This window comes from Ursus arctos, unplaced genomic scaffold (assembly GCF_023065955.2).
Source record: "Ursus arctos isolate Adak ecotype North America unplaced genomic scaffold, UrsArc2.0 scaffold_1, whole genome shotgun sequence".
In the NCBI taxonomy this organism is placed as follows: domain Eukaryota; kingdom Metazoa; phylum Chordata; class Mammalia; order Carnivora; family Ursidae; genus Ursus; species Ursus arctos.
The window spans coordinates 42,578,972-42,597,356 of record NW_026622763.1 but is presented as its reverse complement, the minus strand read 5'-3'; the positions used below and the strand labels follow the sequence as shown (position 1 = coordinate 42,597,356).

The 18,385-nt window shown below is 36.0% G+C and overlaps 1 protein-coding gene across 1 annotated transcript in view; it reads right to left on the bottom strand.

The window, feature by feature from the left end:
- Positions 1–18,385, bottom strand: part of SLC4A10 (solute carrier family 4 member 10) — a 287,806-nt gene that overhangs the window by 140,215 nt on the left and 129,206 nt on the right. Inside the window, exon 3 of the mRNA XM_057318172.1 lies at positions 13,232–13,378. Coding sequence (XP_057174155.1) covers positions 13,232–13,378 — 147 coding nt within the window. The remainder of the gene's footprint in view (positions 1–13,231; positions 13,379–18,385) is intronic.

Below are 18,385 nucleotides of genomic sequence, written 5' to 3'. Positions count from 1 at the left end.
ACAATTTGGGGGGCTCTGGAGTGGAGACCTATATAATTTGGGGACATAGATTGACAGTGTTTCCTACAAGGCTTCCAGTCCAGCTAGTTGGCCTTAGAGTTTCCAGTTCAGTTCAGTTAACTGGGTTCCTGTTTTTACAGGGACTACTCGAGGACAGTTAGTCCATTCTGACCTATTTGCCCATGCTACCCGTGAGGTGGCATTCACTCATTCCACTGTGTGATGGCTACAGAAAAGAGGGTAGGGAAGACATCCAAAGGTGTTAATAGGTTTTTTTGTGTGTAGGAGATGAAGGCACTGAAGACATCCTGCGTTTCTGATAAACTTCTTAAGGTTAAAAGCATTGGTGGTAGAAGTCACCTAGCAGAGAATGGCAAGACAGCGGTCAATTAAATTTAAGGCACTTGTCACAGCTTGAGAGGCACATCAAGGTATTTTTCCTTTATGAGGAATACTCCAGGGGAAGTTCTGAAAGATCATTAAATTCCCTTCCATTCTCCTCATCAAGTGTGTTCCATTCCAGTAGCTATAACTTCACCTCCTTTCCGATTATCCCCTACTCTAAATATTCCCAACTTTATTTGTCCATTCTTTCACTCTCTGAGGATTAAAAAAAAAAAAGAATTCATGGGGATTTTGCCTTCATTATTTCCTCTTTGGTTTGTATTTTTAAAAGATTATCTGATTGTTTACCTAGATATCTTTACTAGGTTGCTGGACACAAAATACAAAAGCCATTCTATCCCTATGCTGTAGTAAAAAATATTTAAAAATCTAGTAGGAAAAAAAATTCCATTTATTTTAGAAGCAAAAATATAAGGTTATCTAGGAACAAATTTTTAAAATTATGTAATACATTTGTGATGAAAATTATAAAACTTTATTAAATGATATAAAAGTAAACCTAAATAAATGAATGAATGTATAAATATGGAAAGGTTCAATAGTGGAAAAATTCATAAATTCAATGTTATTCCAACAAGACATTTGGTATTCTCGAATTTTTTAAAAATACAACAGAGGGGTGTCTGGATGGCTCGGTCAGTTAAGCGTCAGATCATGATGCCCGGGGCCCTGTCAGGCTCCCTGCTCAGCAGGAAGTCTGCTTGGCCCTCTCCCTCTGCCTCTCTCCCTGCTTATAGTGCTCTTTCTCATTCTCCCTACCAAATAAATAAATAAAATATTTTAAAATTAATTAATTTTAAAAAACACAAAAGAATGAGTACATCAATAACGAACATATAGTGATTATTGAATTTTATATTAAATTTTTTTGTGAAAATAAACCAATTAATGTTATTTACAAGATTAGGTTATAATAATCACAACTGAGGATTTCAGAAGTCAAAAGTGAAAAATAGACAAATAATATAAAATAAAATAGAGCATAATACTTTCTGTATAAATAGATGTTTGTGGTGAGGCCCTAGACCCTGCCTATCTCATGAGCATTATCTTCTGGCACTCTTTCCCTTGTTATTCCATTCAGGGTACATTAGCTTTCTTCTGGATTCTTAAAAATACCATGCTCCTGTCCATGTCAGGGCCATTGCACACACTGTTTTCTCTAGCTCTCCTGTATATCTTTCAGCATCTACTTCAATGTAATATACTTCAGCAAGCCTATCCAAACAGCCTTACAAAATACACACACAAACACACATGTAAGCACATTCATATGCAAACAATTAAGTTAGGCATCTGTTATCCCAATTCACAGCACTCTGTACTTCTCCTAGTTACATTTATCTTGATAGTAATTTTAAATTGATTGTACAATAGTAAATTAAATATTTTAAATAGTCAAAATTAGTCTCTTGGAAAAAGGTAGGGACAAGTACCGAGAGAGAAAATTATGCATGCAAAAATGCTTTTCAGATTATAAAGCATTATATAAATATTACTGATGATGATTGATGTTAATGCTAGTGGTACTGGTGATGGTTAAAATAATAATATAGGTCTGCCAAAATAGATTTAGAACTTGAAGTAGGGAGAATGAGAAAATAATAGTGCCATTGATTAAAAGAGAGTTGTAACATGGGTGGACCTTGAAAGCATTATGCTAAGTGAAATTAAGTCAGACAGAGAAAGATAAATACTGTATGATCTCACTTATCTGTGAAATCAAAACAAACAAAAAAAGAAACAAACACACACACACACACAAACACACACACACACACACACACACACACACACACAAAAGGGCACCTACTAAACTCATAGAAAAAGAGATTTGTGGTTACCAGGGGCAACAGGCAGGTGAGGGGGGCTACTGGGAGAATTGGAAGAAGGTGGTTGAAAGGTATAAACTTTCAGTTATAAGATGAATAAATACCAGGCATGTAATGTAAACATGATGGCTATGGTTGACACTGCTGTATGATATTTAGGAAAGTTGTGAAGAGAGTAGATCTTAAGAGTTCTTATCACAAGGGGGGCGCCTGGGTGGCTCAGCCGTTAAGTGTCTGCCTTCTGCTCAGGTCGTGATCCCAGGGTCCTGGGATCGAGTCCCGCATCGGGCTCCCTGCTTGGCAGGAAGCCTGCTTCTCCCTCTCCCACTCACCTTGCCTGTGTTCCCTCTCTCGCTGTCTCTCTCTGTCAAATATATAAATAAAATCTTAAAAAAAAAAAAGAGTTCTTATCACAAGGAAAATTTTTTTCCGTCTCTTCTTTTTATTGTGTTTATATGAGATAATGGAGGGTGGATGTTGATTAAGCTACTCTGGTAATTATTTCACAATATATGTAAATCAAACCATCATGCTGTACACCTTAAATGGGATGTGTGTCAATTATTTCTCAAAAAAAAAAAAAACTAGAGAAAAAGAAGGGTTGTCAGAATGAGAAGCACTATTACAGACTGAGAGCTCAAAAAACAACTTTTAGATATGCTTTATTTGAGGTGACTTTGGGACAAACATATAAAGATAGTCACAGGGAAGCTGGAGATTTGATTCTGGAAAAGAGGACAGGGTCAGTGATAGAGACGTGGGTGGCATTTAGAGAAGTCATATGATTATAATGAATGAGGACTCGAAAATGAAAGAATAGGGAGAGAAAAAGAGTCAACATTGGGGAAATAATCAGCTTTCAGATTTGGGAGAAGGAAGAGGGGTTAACAAAAGAATCAGAAAAGGAATAGACAGATACGTAAAAGGATCAATACATTAAATATTAATTAATGAGTACATTCCATATGTCAGGTTCTATTCTAGGCAGTGAATTAGACTGATGTAAACAGAAAAAAATCTCTGCCCTTGTAGATTGTAGAACTGATGGAGAGAGTAATATAACAGGGGCCATGTTTGAAAAGGATTTCAAAAGAACAAGAGGTAAATAATGCCAGATGTTATAGAATCGATAAGAACTGAATAAGACTACAGGATTTGGCTTGTCTAATGTTCAATAGTACCAGAATTCCAGGGAACATGTATTACTTTACTATCAGAAAGAAATAAATAAGCTGTTTCCATTTGGAATATAGACTATATTTTCAATAAATGGTTAGTTAAGAAAATCAAACTTACAGAGTTACAATACTGGAAGAAAATCCCTAATAGAATCATAATTGCAAATAAGCAAATTCCCTATTAAAGTTCATCTTTTCATTATTAGATATGTTACTTATATTGTTATAATTACATATTAATACCATGTTCTTAAGTACATTTTTCCTAACCATGAATGAAAATATTCTTTCTGTCGGCCCTGTTCCAAAGTTCTCTATTTTTTAGGCACTTTCTGGAGAATAGTCAATAAATAAGTTGAGAAATATATTTTTCATAACAACATAACAAGTACAATGGCAGAAGTGAATCAGGAAATTTACATTTTACATATGTGATCTTACTGTCATGAAGACATTTTTGCTCTATGCTCTATGACATTTAGCTCAAGAGAGTAAATTCACAAAATGACATGTTTACCATTATGCATTTCTGAATTACTGTATCCTTGTTTCTTCCTCTTTATCTTTGCTGTACTTTAGGTAAATCAATATTCAGATAATCTATCTTATGAAATTGTTAAATAGTGACTATTTTAATGGTTCTGTTTCAGATTCATGTCTTCAGTCTTTGCAGATCAATAATATCTTCCATCTTCATTTGAACTTTAAAATTTTGCTCATATTTTTTGAAGTTATATATAGTCTGTTCATTTAGAGTCCTACGTTTAGAGTCCTACATTTCATTCATTTACATAATTGAAATAATATATTTACTGCTATTAATGCTAATTAGCTCATTCTTTTATAAGGTGGAAGATTAATAAAATAAATATTTCAGCCGAAGCACCAAGAACCAATAGGTATTTATCTACAAAGAGGACGTAAGACTACAAACAGAATTTACAAACCATGTCCCTAAAAACCTAGTTATCTAATTCTTCATCCATACTAAGGCTATAAAAGAGTCATAAGTTGAAAACACAGACATATTTTGGACAAGATTTTTTCAGAGAAAGCTATAATGTGAGTCCCAAGTCTCCTTGCTCCCCTACAAAGGCAGGGAAGAGGGGTGTCTGCCCCTCCCTCAAGTCAAGCAAGCAGAGCTCCAAGGGCATCAGAAGGGCTTGATATGCTTCCTGGAATGGACTGGGGTATGATTTCTGCCTGAGAAACACAAAGTCTGCCCAGCTGCTGATGGCTGAGATTGCTGCTTAGGTAACATACTCTTCTAGTATTTATGAAGGCAGTGAGAGTATGTGTATTTTCTGTGAATCATATATGGGCCACAGGAGAGAGAGACAGACAGAGACCCAGAGAGAAAAAGAATGTGGAATGTAGGCTTATCTTTGATCCTGTCCAAGAGGCTGCCAAGCAGCAGAGACAAGACTCAGCAGAAAGAATCTGTCACTATAGCTGAATGCCTATGGGGAGGAGGGGATGAGGAGGAGTAAATAATAAGGCAGAAGAGAGTGCTGGTGAGAGACCCTCCAGGGAAGAATGAGTAAATTCAAATTCTTATTAAGCCTAGAGAGTGTGATATCAGCTTGCAATAGTACTAGTTAAATCAAAACTTTCCTGCCCTACCCCCTTTAGCTCTTTTCATTTCCTATGCTCCAAATCTGACGGGATCAGAAACCAGAGTTAGGACAATGATGGAGCATCTGGAAAAAGAAGTTGAAGGTAGGAGGGAAAAAAAAGACAACTACATCCTCTTTCCTCAACTGCAGCAGGCCTGGGCAAGAAAAGAGGAAAAGCCTTATGGTTAAAGCCAAGTTGAAACTTTCACTATTACACAAGACTAAATATTTTAGTTACTGATTAGAGGACTTTGAGTTACCTAAAAGTGACTAGAAAAGCTGGGGAGCAGCCTACCAGTGTTCTCATTCGGGAGCAGGATAACAATTAGACCCACTGAATAAATTCAAAGAGATGGTGTAAGACAGAAATAGTTACGATAGTTATGATTAAGTCCCACAAGGAATATTCATTCAATGTAACAGTTAAAGAATCTTACAAATGATCATAATTCTTTTATATTCAGAAATGGGTCATTTTTTAAAAGATTTTATTTATTTATTTGACAGAGAGAGAGACAGCCAGCGAGAGAGGGAACACAGCAGGGGGAGTGGGAGAAGAAGAAGCAGGCTCCCAGGGTAGGAGCCTGATGTGGGGCTCTATCCCAGGACTCTGGGATCACGCCCTGAGCCGAAGGCAGACGCTTAACGACTGAGCCACCCAGGCGCCCCCAGAAATGGGTCATTAACCTTTAAACTCTGTTTTATTGAAATAGTAGTTGACTATGGTGAGATTATAAAAAGAGAGAAAAAAGACAAAACAGATTTTTAATTTATTAATATCTTCTATAGGTCAGTTATTTTCATATACTCTCTCTTGTATGTCTTACAGTAACCTAGCTGAAAGGGCAGGGGTATTAATCTTAAAATGCAGTGCAAATAATGAAGGAGCTGAAAAAACAGTACATGTATGTTCATGCATAGGGTGACTCATATTGTGAAGATGTCAGTTCTTCCCAATGTGATTGGGATTCTGTGCAATCTAATTAAAATCCCAGAAAGTTATTTTATGGACATCAACAAACTGATTCTAGAGTTTGAATGGAGAGGAAAATGATCCAGAATAGCCAACATAATACTGAAAAAGAAGAACAGTTAGAGAACTGGTACTACCTGACTTCAATGCTTACTATAAAGTGACAGTAATCCAGACAATGTGATATTGGTAAAAGAATAGACAAATAGATCAATAGAACAGAGACTCCAGAAATAAACCCCATAAATATAGTCAACTAATCTTTGATAAAGAAGCAAAGCAATACAATGGAGCAAAGATAGTCTTTTTAACAAATGGTGCTAGAACAACTGGATATCCACATGCAAAAAAAAAAAAAAAATGAATCTATACACAGACTTTATGCCCTTCATAAAAAATAACTGAAAATGGATCATATTCCTAAATGTAAAATACAAATCTGTAAAATTCCTAGAATTTAACATAGGAGAAAACCTAGATGATATTCAGTATGGTGGTGCCTTTTTAGATACAACATCAAAGACACTATCTATGAAATAAAGAATTGATAAGCTGGAATTCATTAAAATTAAAAATTACTTAAAAATTATTTAAAAATTAAAGTAAATTAAAAATTTCTGCTCTGTGAAAGATAATGTCTAGAGAATAAGAATACAAGCTACAGAGTAGGAGAAAGTATTTGCAAAAGACATATCTGATAAAGGGCTGTGATCCAAAATACACAAAGAACATTTAAAACTCAACAATAAGAAAACAAACAGCCCAATTTAAAAAATGGGCCAAAGACAGAAGACACAAACAGACATTTCTCTGAAGAGACATTCAGATGGCCAATGGACACATGGAAAGATGCTCAACATCACTCATCATCAGGAGGATCAAATCAAATCAAAACTATAATGAGATATCACCTCACATCTGTCAAAATGGCTAAAATAAAAAATACAAGAAAAAACAGGTACTGGCAAGGATGTGGAGAAAAAAGGAATCTTCTTGCACTGTTGGTGGGAATGCAAACTGGTGCAGCCACTGTGGAAAACAGTACAGAGTTTCCTCAAAAGTTAATAACAGAACTACCTTATGATCTAGCAATTGCACTACTGGGTATTTACTCAAAAAATACAAGAACACTAATTCAAATGGGTACATGCACCCCTATGTTTATAGCAGCATTATTTATAATACCAAATTATGGAAGAAGCCCAAGTGTCCAATGATAGGTGAATGGATAAAGAAGTGGTATATATATGCAATGGAATGTTATTCATTGATAAAAAAGAATGAAATCTTGCCATTTGCAATGACATGGATGGAGGTAGAGAGTATAATGTTAAGCTACATAAGTCAGAGAAAGACAAATATCATATGATTTCATTCATATGTGGAATTTAAGAAACAAAACAAACGAGCAAAGGAAAAAAGCGAGAGAGGGACAAAACAAGAAACACTTTTAACTATAGAGAACAAACTGATGGTTACCAGAGGGGTGGTGGGTGGTGGGATGGGTGAAATAGGTGATGGGGATGAAGGAGTGCACTTGTTGTGATGAGCACCGGCTGATGTATGGAAGTGTTCAATCACTATATCGTACACCTGAAACTAATATAACACACTGTGTATTAACTGTATTGGAAATAAAATAAAAACTTAATAAAGAAAGAAGAATATAATAAATGAACAAATGAATAAACAAATAAACATGAGCCAAAGACCTTAATAGACACCTCACTAAATAAGATAAACAGACTGCAAATAATCCTATGAAGAAACTCTCCACATCGTATGTCATCAGGGAAGTGCAAAGTAAAACAAGATACCATTGTGCACCTATTAAAATGGCCAAAATACTGACCACACCAAATGCTGGCAACGGTGTGGAACAAGAGGAACTCTCATACATTGTTGGTGGCAATGCAAAATGGTACTGGCACTTAGAAGTGGTTTCTTACAAAACTAAATACATTTTTACCATATTACCCAGCAATCACACTCCGTAGTATTTACTCAAAGAAATTAGAAACTTATGTCTGCAGAAAACCTGTGCACAGATGTTTTTAGCAGCTCTATTCATAAGTGCCCAAACTGGGAAGAAACCACCAAGTTGCTCAGTAGGTGAGGATAAATAAACTGTGGTACATTCAAACAATGAAATGCAATTCAGAGCTAAGAAAAAATAATCTATCAAGATAGGAAAAGACATGAAGGAACCTCAAATGCATATTCTTAAGTGAAATAAGCCAATCTGAAAAGACTACATGAGTGTATAATTCCAACTACATGACATTCTGGAAAAAGGAAAACCAGGGAAAGAGTAAAATGTTCAGTGTTTGGCAGGGGGTGTGAGGCGGAATGAATAGGCTGAGAACAGAGGATTTTTAGGGCATTGAAAATACTCTGTATGATATTATAACAATGATATATGCCATTACACATTTGTCCAAACCCACAGAATTTACAACACCAAGAGCGAGCCCTAAAGTAAACCACTGAACTTTGGGTGATTATGATGTGTTCATGTAGGCCCATCCTTGGTAAAAAAAAATATACCATTCTGGTGGGTGATGCCGATACTGAGGGAAGCTCTGCATATGTGGAGGCAGGAGGTATATAAGAAATCTCTATACGTTCCTCTCAACTTTGTTCTAAACCTAAAACTGCTCTAAAAGATAAAGTCTTTTAAAAAATAGGATGCCTCAGTTTTTAAATGCTATTGTTCACACTAATATGCAGTCTTTATCTTATACATGACTATATATATTCAAGAAGGAGAAAAAAGAAATTACATTTATATAGCATATTTGCTTCAGGTGTTATTTCTTTTTTAGAAAGTTAATAGGGGCACCCGGGTGGCTCAGTCATTAAGCGTCTGCCTTCGGCTCAGGGCATGATCCCCGAGTCCTGGGATCGAGCCCCATATCAGGCTTCTCCACTGGGAGCCCGCTTCTTCCTCTCCCACTCCCCCTGCCTGTGTTCCCTCTCTCTCTGGCTGTCTCTCTCTCTGTCAAATAAATAAATAAAATCTTAAAGAAAAAAAAAAGATCAATGGTTCTTGATCCTAGCTGGATATTAAATCACCTGGGATACTTTAAAAAAAATACCATTGTCTAAGGAAATACCCAATATTAATTAAAGTCTTTGAGGGTGGGGTCCAGCATAAATATTTTTTAAAGATTTTATTTATTTATTTATCTGAGAGAGAGAGAGAAAGTGGGAGGGAGGGGCAAAGGGGAAGGGGAAGGGAGACGGAGAGAATCTCAAGCAGATTCAATGCTGAGCACAGTGCCCGATATGAAGCTCCATCTCGTGACCCCGAGATCATGACCCAAGCTGAAACTAAGAGCCATACGTTTAACTGACTGAGCCACCCAGGTGCCTCCAAGGATCAATATTTTTTAAAGCTCCTCAGATGATTCTAATGTATAACAGGGTTTGACAAGGAATGTTCTAGAGCTTCACTTATCAAGTTTTAGTGTATATGTAAGTTACCTAAGTATATTATTGAAGTACAGATTCTGATTCGAAATGTCTGGGGTAGGGCCTGAGATCCTGCATTTCTAACAAGCTGAAATGTGATGCTAGTAATGCTGGCTCATGGACCACGCTATTTTTTTTTTAATTTTTAAAAATATTTAAAGTAGGTTCCATGTGCAGTGTGGAGCCCAATGCAGGCTCACAATCCTGGGATCGAGACCTGAGCTGAGATCAAGAGTCAGACGCTTAACTGATTGAACCACCCAGGCACCCCGGACCACACTTTAAATAGCAAAGTTTCTAGAACAATGGATCTCAAGCTTGGCTGCATATTAGAATTACCTAGTGGTACTTAAAAAAATACCTACATTTAGCCTCCCCCCCAGAGATTCTGATTGGTATGGAGCTTGGTCATTAATATGGTCTTAAAACTCCTAGGTGTTGTCAATGTTGAGAACCACTGTTCTGAAAAGCTGACACACTGCATCCAGCAATGGGGGGGGGGGGAGGGGATGTCCGAAGCAAATGGAACAAGTTTATTTATGTTTGTTTACTAAGCATTTGTAGGTTGATATGAACATATTTTCTCAAATACTAGAAGATAACGAAAATTCAAAGTAACGATTAAAGTCCAACATATGTAATCCATTCTCAGAATCTAAGAGGGAATCTGGACCAACTATAAGCAGATGAAGGACCGAATGAGAAAAATCTACCTAATTGTCTCTTTATTACATTCCTAGACTCCACCTCATGGGGAAAAAAAAAAAAAAACCGACCTTAAAATGTCGAGGACACTTTTACACCTCCACTCTCTGTCCACTGATGCAGAGACAACCATCCTATATCACACACATGAGGATACCCAAGAGTATTTTCTTTACACAGTCCCGACAATAGTCATTCTACCTCTGGCTGAAGTACATGGCATTTGGAGGATTTTAATGCCCTAACTATACACAGTGATTGAAACAAGGAGATATTGATGGTAGTGCCTCTCTGAGAAAAATAATTGGGAAATTGTACAAATAGTACAAATCAATGGAGAATCAAAATAATCTCAATAGCCCAAAGGAAGATCACACCTCTGATAATTATCTACTTCAGGAATGAAAGAAAATGTCCAGAAATAGCTGGAAATCATCAATAGACTATTAAAACAGAGACTCTATCAAGCAGAACAAGAAAAACTAATTAGGAAAGGACAGGAAGAAATATAAAGAAAGGGGCGCCTGGGTGGCTCAGTCAGTTAAGCATCTGCCTTCAACTCAGGTCATGATCCCAGGGCCCTGGGATCAAGTCCCACAATGCGCTCATGCTCAGCGGGGAGTCGGCTTCTCCCTCTGCCCCCGCCCCCACTCATTCTCTCAATCTCTCTCGCTCGCTCTCGCTCTCTCTCTCAAATAAATAAACAAAATTAAAAAAAAAAAGAAATATAACGGGAATAGTATTAGATAAGAAAGAACTTACAGAAAACTAAAAATGCAACCACAAAAATCAAAACCAAAAAGAGAAATAGCAAAATGCAAAACTGATATTGCGGAGAATCAAATGGATAATATGAGAAACTAACTTTAAACTGTAAAGGAAAAAGACAAAGAAAAGATATCACTAACCCAACATTCAGATAATTAATATTCACAAAGAATCATAAAATAGAAAAATGTGTTGTAAGTGGAAAAATATCAGTGTATGCACATTAGAAAGGCTTTTTAATACACCCACCAGTAGGTCTGTCTTAGCAATTCTCTTAATTAAAGGGACCCAGAAAAACGTCTATATAAGCATTCAGGCTTAAAAGATACAACCTTAAAAAACGAAGAAAAAAAAACACAAAAGACTTCTCTGTAACACTTACTGAAAACAGATATTGAATAACGCAATATATATAGAATATTAAGAGTAAAATTGATACCTCAAACTTGATATGCCACTAACTTCATATCTGAATACAAGGGGATGACTAAAGGGGTACTGTGGGTTTGCGAGAGGTCAGGGACTGTTCAAAATGACAAGAGACTCAATCATGTTTAAGAGATAGTGAGAATAATCCAGTTGAGAGGAAAAGGTCAACTAGATTATAAATTGTGTGCATTTCCAGGTGGGAAGGAACAGGAAATAAACATAATTGAAAAGAAAACTCCCTTATTGCATCAAGAGAAAGTTGCAGATGTAGGCACATAGGTATGTTTAATAGGACAGAAGCTGAATGAGTTCATTCTGATGACATACTTTCCCTCCAAAGTAGAAAGCATCTGCTAAATGATAGTGAAAAAAGAGATGGTGGAGAATGATGAAAAGGTTTGAAAAAAAGTTAGTTTAAAAATCAAAGAAATGCAATAGAACTGAATAGGCGCTGTTGAAGGTCAATTACATCATGAACTTAAATAGTTACAATCTGCCCTGTTGAATGATTACATCCAGCACAGCGTGCTCATTGGGGCCACATTGAGAAAGCAGGAACACAGAGGGATCCCAACATGAGTACGGTTAAGTGGGAGTGAAGGTATGAATAAAATTAAAACAGGGAACCTATGCTATTTAGAATATTAGCAAAAGTATTACTAAAATTATAGGCTACGAAATCAGAATAGGATAAGAAAATAAAGAAAGACGATAGCATGGACAGAAAAAAAAGTGGAGATGTCAAGCATTTGCACAGGCAGGCAAGCAGGAGAGATGCATGGTCAGAAAGCAAAGTGAATGTACTGATGACCTCAGAGGCAGAGTAATTCCAGATGAGTGGGTGAGCTAGGTGCAGTGAAGGAGAAGGTCATAGGAGATGGGAATGTCAAGAAATGCAAAGCCAGGTTCTTGGTTATATCATGCACACAGGCTCTCATAGCACTTAGAAATTGTTAACAACTACCATATCACTATATTTTGATATTCTTTATCTATTTCCAGATGAAGAACATTTAAAATAGTAGAATGTCCATGTTCTAAGAGGGAAATTTGGCCAGTATCAGCAATAGTATATGGGAACTTAATATAGGCATTCCCCCCGCCCCGGGTTTGTTTGGTTTTTTTAAGATTTTATTTTATTTATTTGACAGAGAGAGAGAGACAGCCAGGGAAAGAGGGAACACAGCAGGGGGAGTGGGAGAGGAAGAAGCAGGCTCCCAGTGGAAAAGTCTAATGTGGGGCTGGATCCCAGAACTCCAGGATCACGTCCTGAGCCGAAGGAAGACGCTTAACGACTGAGCCACCCAGGCGCCCCCTCCCCAGGGTTTTTAACTACGTAGAGCAAAGACTATTATTTGTATGTATTATCAAGAGTTTATACAACTGGGGTTCCTGGGTGGCTCAGCTGTTAAGCATCTGCCTTCGACTCAGGTCATGATCCCAGGGTCCTGGGATCCAGCCCTGCATCAGGCTCCCTGCTTGGCGAGAAGCCTGTTTCTCCCTTTCCCACTCCCCTTGCTTGTGTTCCCTCTCTCACTGTCTCTGTCAAATAAATAAATAGAATCTTAAAAAAAAAAAAGAGAGAGAGAGTTTATACAACTAAGTTTTACAACTTATGTGTATTTCCTCAATCACAAATCTAAGCCAATTCTTACCTTTACAAAGCCCAACCCAAGAAAAATAAAGATCAAGGTTTTTCTCTCTCACTTCTCCCCATCTGACCAACCGATGTCTCTCGTAAAGTATGAACAATTTTATTAGTATGAGGTATGACTGCTAATTATGGATTTAAGCAAGTATAATGTTATTACCATTGTAAATTTAATAAAAAACAACAAGAAAGATTCTTACCAAAGGAAGGTGACTCCCTCCCATCCTCTAATCCCGAATCTCTTTCTCTCTCTCTCTTTCTGTGTTTATGACCACGATGCCTGTGACGTCGATGGCTTTTTCTTCCTCCCAGGGGCACATGAACTCCAATAAATAGTGTCCGATGACCTTCATCAGAAGCAAATGCATAAATTAAACTCTGAATTATTCCAAAGCACAGAAGATGATGATTTACTTATCAATGGAACTCAATTCAATTCAATCTAGCAAACCATTTTTTAATGTTTATGGTATGTAAAGCTTGCGACTTGGCATGTGTTTTGGCACTTAGACCTATTGAAATATACCACAGATCTATCACAAACATTTACAATACTAATTGTTTGGTTATATATCTTATAATCACCATTAATTTATTGTCTTAATCTCTCTGTGTCTACTCCTCAAAGTTTATAATTATACTCTTCTCATTAAGAAAATTTATTCTATTTTCTCCCTCCCTCAATGTGTTATCTCACCATTTCCCTTCCCTTCACATTTAAGTATGTGGAACAATCACTGTCTCATAAAACAGATTTCACCAATGTCCACAGTAATGCCAAATCCCATGGAATTTTTTTGGTTCTATTATTTCTATCTGTGGCACTTGATACTTGACCACTCCCTTCTCTATGACCACTTTCTTTTGGTACTCCTCCTTCTTCTCCTTTGTTTTGCTCATATTAGTTTCCTTTGCCAGTTCTTCTTCTATTTACCCACTCAAGGTTGGAGATCCGCAGGCTCTATCTTTGACCTTTTGATCAGCGGATACATATTTATTACAGGCTCTGGGACCTAATATTTGATGCCAAATTGCTCTCCTGGACTGCAGGCTTATGTATCCATCCACCTATTAAACATATTACTTGCATATCCTTCCCACAGATATGTCAAACTCAACATGTCCATGGACTCATTCTTTTCTCTGTCTCCCAAGTATCAGCCATCTATCATCTATCTTAATAAGTGTGCCATCTATCCAATCATCTCAAAGTCCATCTAATTTATCACCAGGTCCTCCTTTATATCTCTAGAATCCATTCCCTCTTCAGTATCCCTAGTGCTACTATCTTAGTTAGACTCTGATCATTTTCTACCAGGACTATTAGAACATTCTTTTTCCTGCTTTTTTTTTTTTCTTTCCTAGCTACACTCTTGTCCCACCTTTTATCCATCCTGAATTGCTGACGGCTTTTTTTTTTTCCCAAAAAAATGCAAGTCTGATTACATTACTTCCCTGCTTTAAACTCATTGATTATTCTCTGTTGCCTATACAATAAAGTTTTTAGTGCTCTTTAAGGCCAAATAATATCCGACATCTGCCTATATCTCTGGCCAGGCTTCTAAATACACTCTGCCTCAAATACTATAAGCCAGTGTGAGCCCCTTCATCCCTTGTCCAGATGTTCTCAAGTCTCTGTTTGTACTGAATACTATTCTTCTTCTTCCAACTATAGGAAATGTCTATGTCTCTCCTATCTGATGAATACCTACTCACCTTTCAACTCTCAGTTCAAGGATTATGCCACCTATAAAATTTTCTATACACGCTCACTCTAAATACAGTTGACCACTTTCTTCCTTAAGGACCCTCTAAATACTTAGTAACTCTTGATTGTATTTATTTACCTAAAAGTAGTTTTCTTCTTATAAATCTTCTCTGAGAAGGACTTAATGTTAGTCAATTTGTATCTTTAGCATCTGACACACTGCCTGGCAAACAGTAGATGCCTAACAAATGTTTACCGAAATAACAAACATTTTATCGAGTGGTATTGTGCTAGGTATCAAGAATACAAACATAAACAAGATATTATTTTATTTTTATAAATCAGCAGGTCTTTGCCCCCTCCCCCCGACTTATGTAAAAAGTGGAACTCACAAGTGTGATATATTGCCCTGGGTATCCCTTCCCTGAACAAACATATCAGAATAAATGAAGAGAAGACATGAACCCCAAAACAGACATACGTTAATCTATGCATTCAATACAATCACAAATTTCTGACATTATTGTTTCAACATAACTAGAACAAATAATCTAAAATTTATAAGGAAAAACCACAAGAGAAATAACCAATAACATCCTGATGAAGTTTAAGGAGGGAGAATTTACCTTATGAAATATCAAGATATACCACAAAGTTGTATACTTAAAATAATTCACAAATTTGGTATCTTAAATTTTCCTAATTTCAAATTACTTAGATAATCATTACATTGTTACTTTCTAATATGTTGAAGGTTGTTAATCAGAGGGAATGTGTGCAGCAAGAAAGAGAACTCAGATGGATCCTTGTGTGACACTAGCATTTAAGAGTCAGAAAAAAATTAAATGCTTAAAAGTTAAAAGAAGAAGGAAGTCACAGACTTTCAATTAAATGTGGGAGATTAGACACCCGCTCTTTACCTCTATTGTGTCTGCACACTGTCTTCTTAATGCCAAGTTAGGGAACAATTCCTTAAAGAACACTAATCATAAAAGAAATGATTAATAAGTTACATTACATTTAAGTCAGGAACTTCTCTTCATTATAAGAGTTGGGAGGGCCACGAGGCATAAAAGTATATTTCTAACACATATAACTGATAAAGGACTAATAAGAAAGATATAAAAAGAAATCCTACAAATCCTAAGAAAAAGATGAAAACCCAATGGGAACATAGACAAAAAACTTAAATAGGCACTTAATAAAAAGGAAAATACAAATTGCTAATAAATGTGGGAAAAGGTGCTCAACTCCACTAGTTCTCAGGGATGGAAATTCAAACCATAAAGAGATATCTCTATACTCCCACCATCTTGGCAAAAATTGAAATGGTTGACAATTCTATGTCTTGGTGTCGTGCAGACCAGTTTCTCATATAGTACCAGTAGTATTATACAAAACTACTTTGAAACAGTATAACATTCTTTATTGAAATTGAAAATATGCATACTTTATAACCCAGCAATTTCCTTTGACCTTAGAGAACTGCATGAAGATGTTTAAAAATATAAGAGACATGTTTAAGAATCTCTACAGCTGCACTGCTTATAAAGACAAAGGGCTGGAAACAATCCAAAAATCCATTAACAGAATGTATAAAGTAGGAGATACTCACACAATGGGATATATACAACAATAATGAACAAATCATAGATACGCATAACAACATACATGAATCTCATAAACACAAATCCAGCAAAAAATATATATATATTATAGAATTTCTTTTATAAGGCTTTAAAAATAGGAAAACTAAAATACATTGTTCAGAGATGCATACACAGGAAAAGATCAATACAACAGTCAGAAAACGTGTTATTTCTGGCATAAAGGTGAATAGGAGCTGTGACTGGGCAGAGGCACATGAGGAGCTTCTGGCGTGTTAGAAATGTTCTGTTTCTTGATACAAGTTTTTGCTTCAATAATATTTAAAATTTATACATAAGCTTTCTGTAACTTTTAGTACATATGTTTCATTTCAAATTTTAAAAAATTAAAGAAACCAAAGAGGGAGAGCTTCAAGAAGGGGACAGTTACAATTCATATGCTACAAAGGAGTCAAACAAGATTCAGACTAAAAATTAGCCATTACAGTTGTAAATTAGTGTTTATCTGTTACCTTCAGAAAAGCAACTTTAGTGAATGAGAAAATGAGTAAAACTGAGGAAGTTTAGGCAATGAATATTTCTTAGACTTGAAAATAAAGGCTTTACAGAGGGTGGTACTTGAACTAAATCTTAAGATTGCAAAGGTTTCTAATAACCACTGATTAAGATAACCATTCTCCAGATGGACAAAGATAAGGGGCACCAGGCACCTTAGGTCCAAGTCCAGAGGGCCTGGCTGGGATAGTGAATATTGTCTTTGTTTATGAAATGTAGATTTGATGGGCATGTGCCAAAAGTAACATCCTAAAAAGTTGCCAAGTCAAGGCTAAAATAAACCATCTGAAACCACATCCAAGCATAATCAGATAAAAGGATGCCAAGACACACAGCTAACTGATGTCTTGAGGACATTAAATGCACGGAAGATCAAACTGAAAGTTTCCTGAGGCAGAATCTTGTAAGGCTGGTTAAAATATCAAAACTCACTTGGGTAAATAACTATGATTGAATTGCTGGATCACATGGTAAGCTTATGTTTACCTATATGAGAAACTGCCAGACTGTCTTCCAAAGTGGCTGTACCATTTGCATTCCAACCAGCAATGAATGAAAGTTCCTGTTGCTCCATAATCTTGCCAACATTTGATGTTGTTAGTGTTTTGGATTTTAGCTATTCTAATGGGTGTGTAGTGATATCTCACTTTTAATTTGCAATTCCCTAATGACACACAATATTGAGCATCTTTTTATATGCTTATTTACTATCTGTATTTCTTCTTTGGTGGGGTGTCTGTTCAGATTTTTTCCTGTTTTGTAATCGGATTTTTGCTTCCTTATTGTTCAGTTTTAAGGGTTCTTTGTATATTTTGGATATAAGTCCTTTATCGGATATGTCTTTAGCAAGAATTTTCTCTTTAGCTTGTCTTTTCATTCTTGTAACAGTCTTTCATAGAGTATATTTTCTAATTTTAAAGAAGTTCAATTTATCAATTTTTCTGTCATCAACTGTGTTTTTGATGTTGTATCTTAAAAGTCATCATCAGACTCAAAGTCACCTAGATTTTCTCCTGTGTTATTTTCTGTAAGTTGCACAAGTTCCTGTTTTACATTTAGGTCTATGATCCATTTTGAGTTAATTTTTGTGAAAGGTGTAAGACCTGTGTTTAGATTTTAATTAAATACTGAATTCACTCATTAGGTATTTGTCCCAATGAGTTGAAAGCTAATGTCCACATAAAAACCTGCATACGAATGTTTATTGCAGCTTTATTAATAATTGTCAAAAAATGGGAAACAACTAAGATGTCCTGTAAATGAATAAACAAAGTGTGGTATGACCATACAATGGCGTATTATTAAACAATAAAAAAGAAATGAGCTATTGACTATGAAAAGACATGGAGAAACCTTAAATTCATATTGCTAATTGAAGAAGTCAGTGAAAAACCTATGTGCTGCAGGATTCCAACTATATGAAATTCTGGAAAAGGTGAAGCTATAGAGACAGTAAAACTACCAAATGTTTCCAGGGGTTCAGG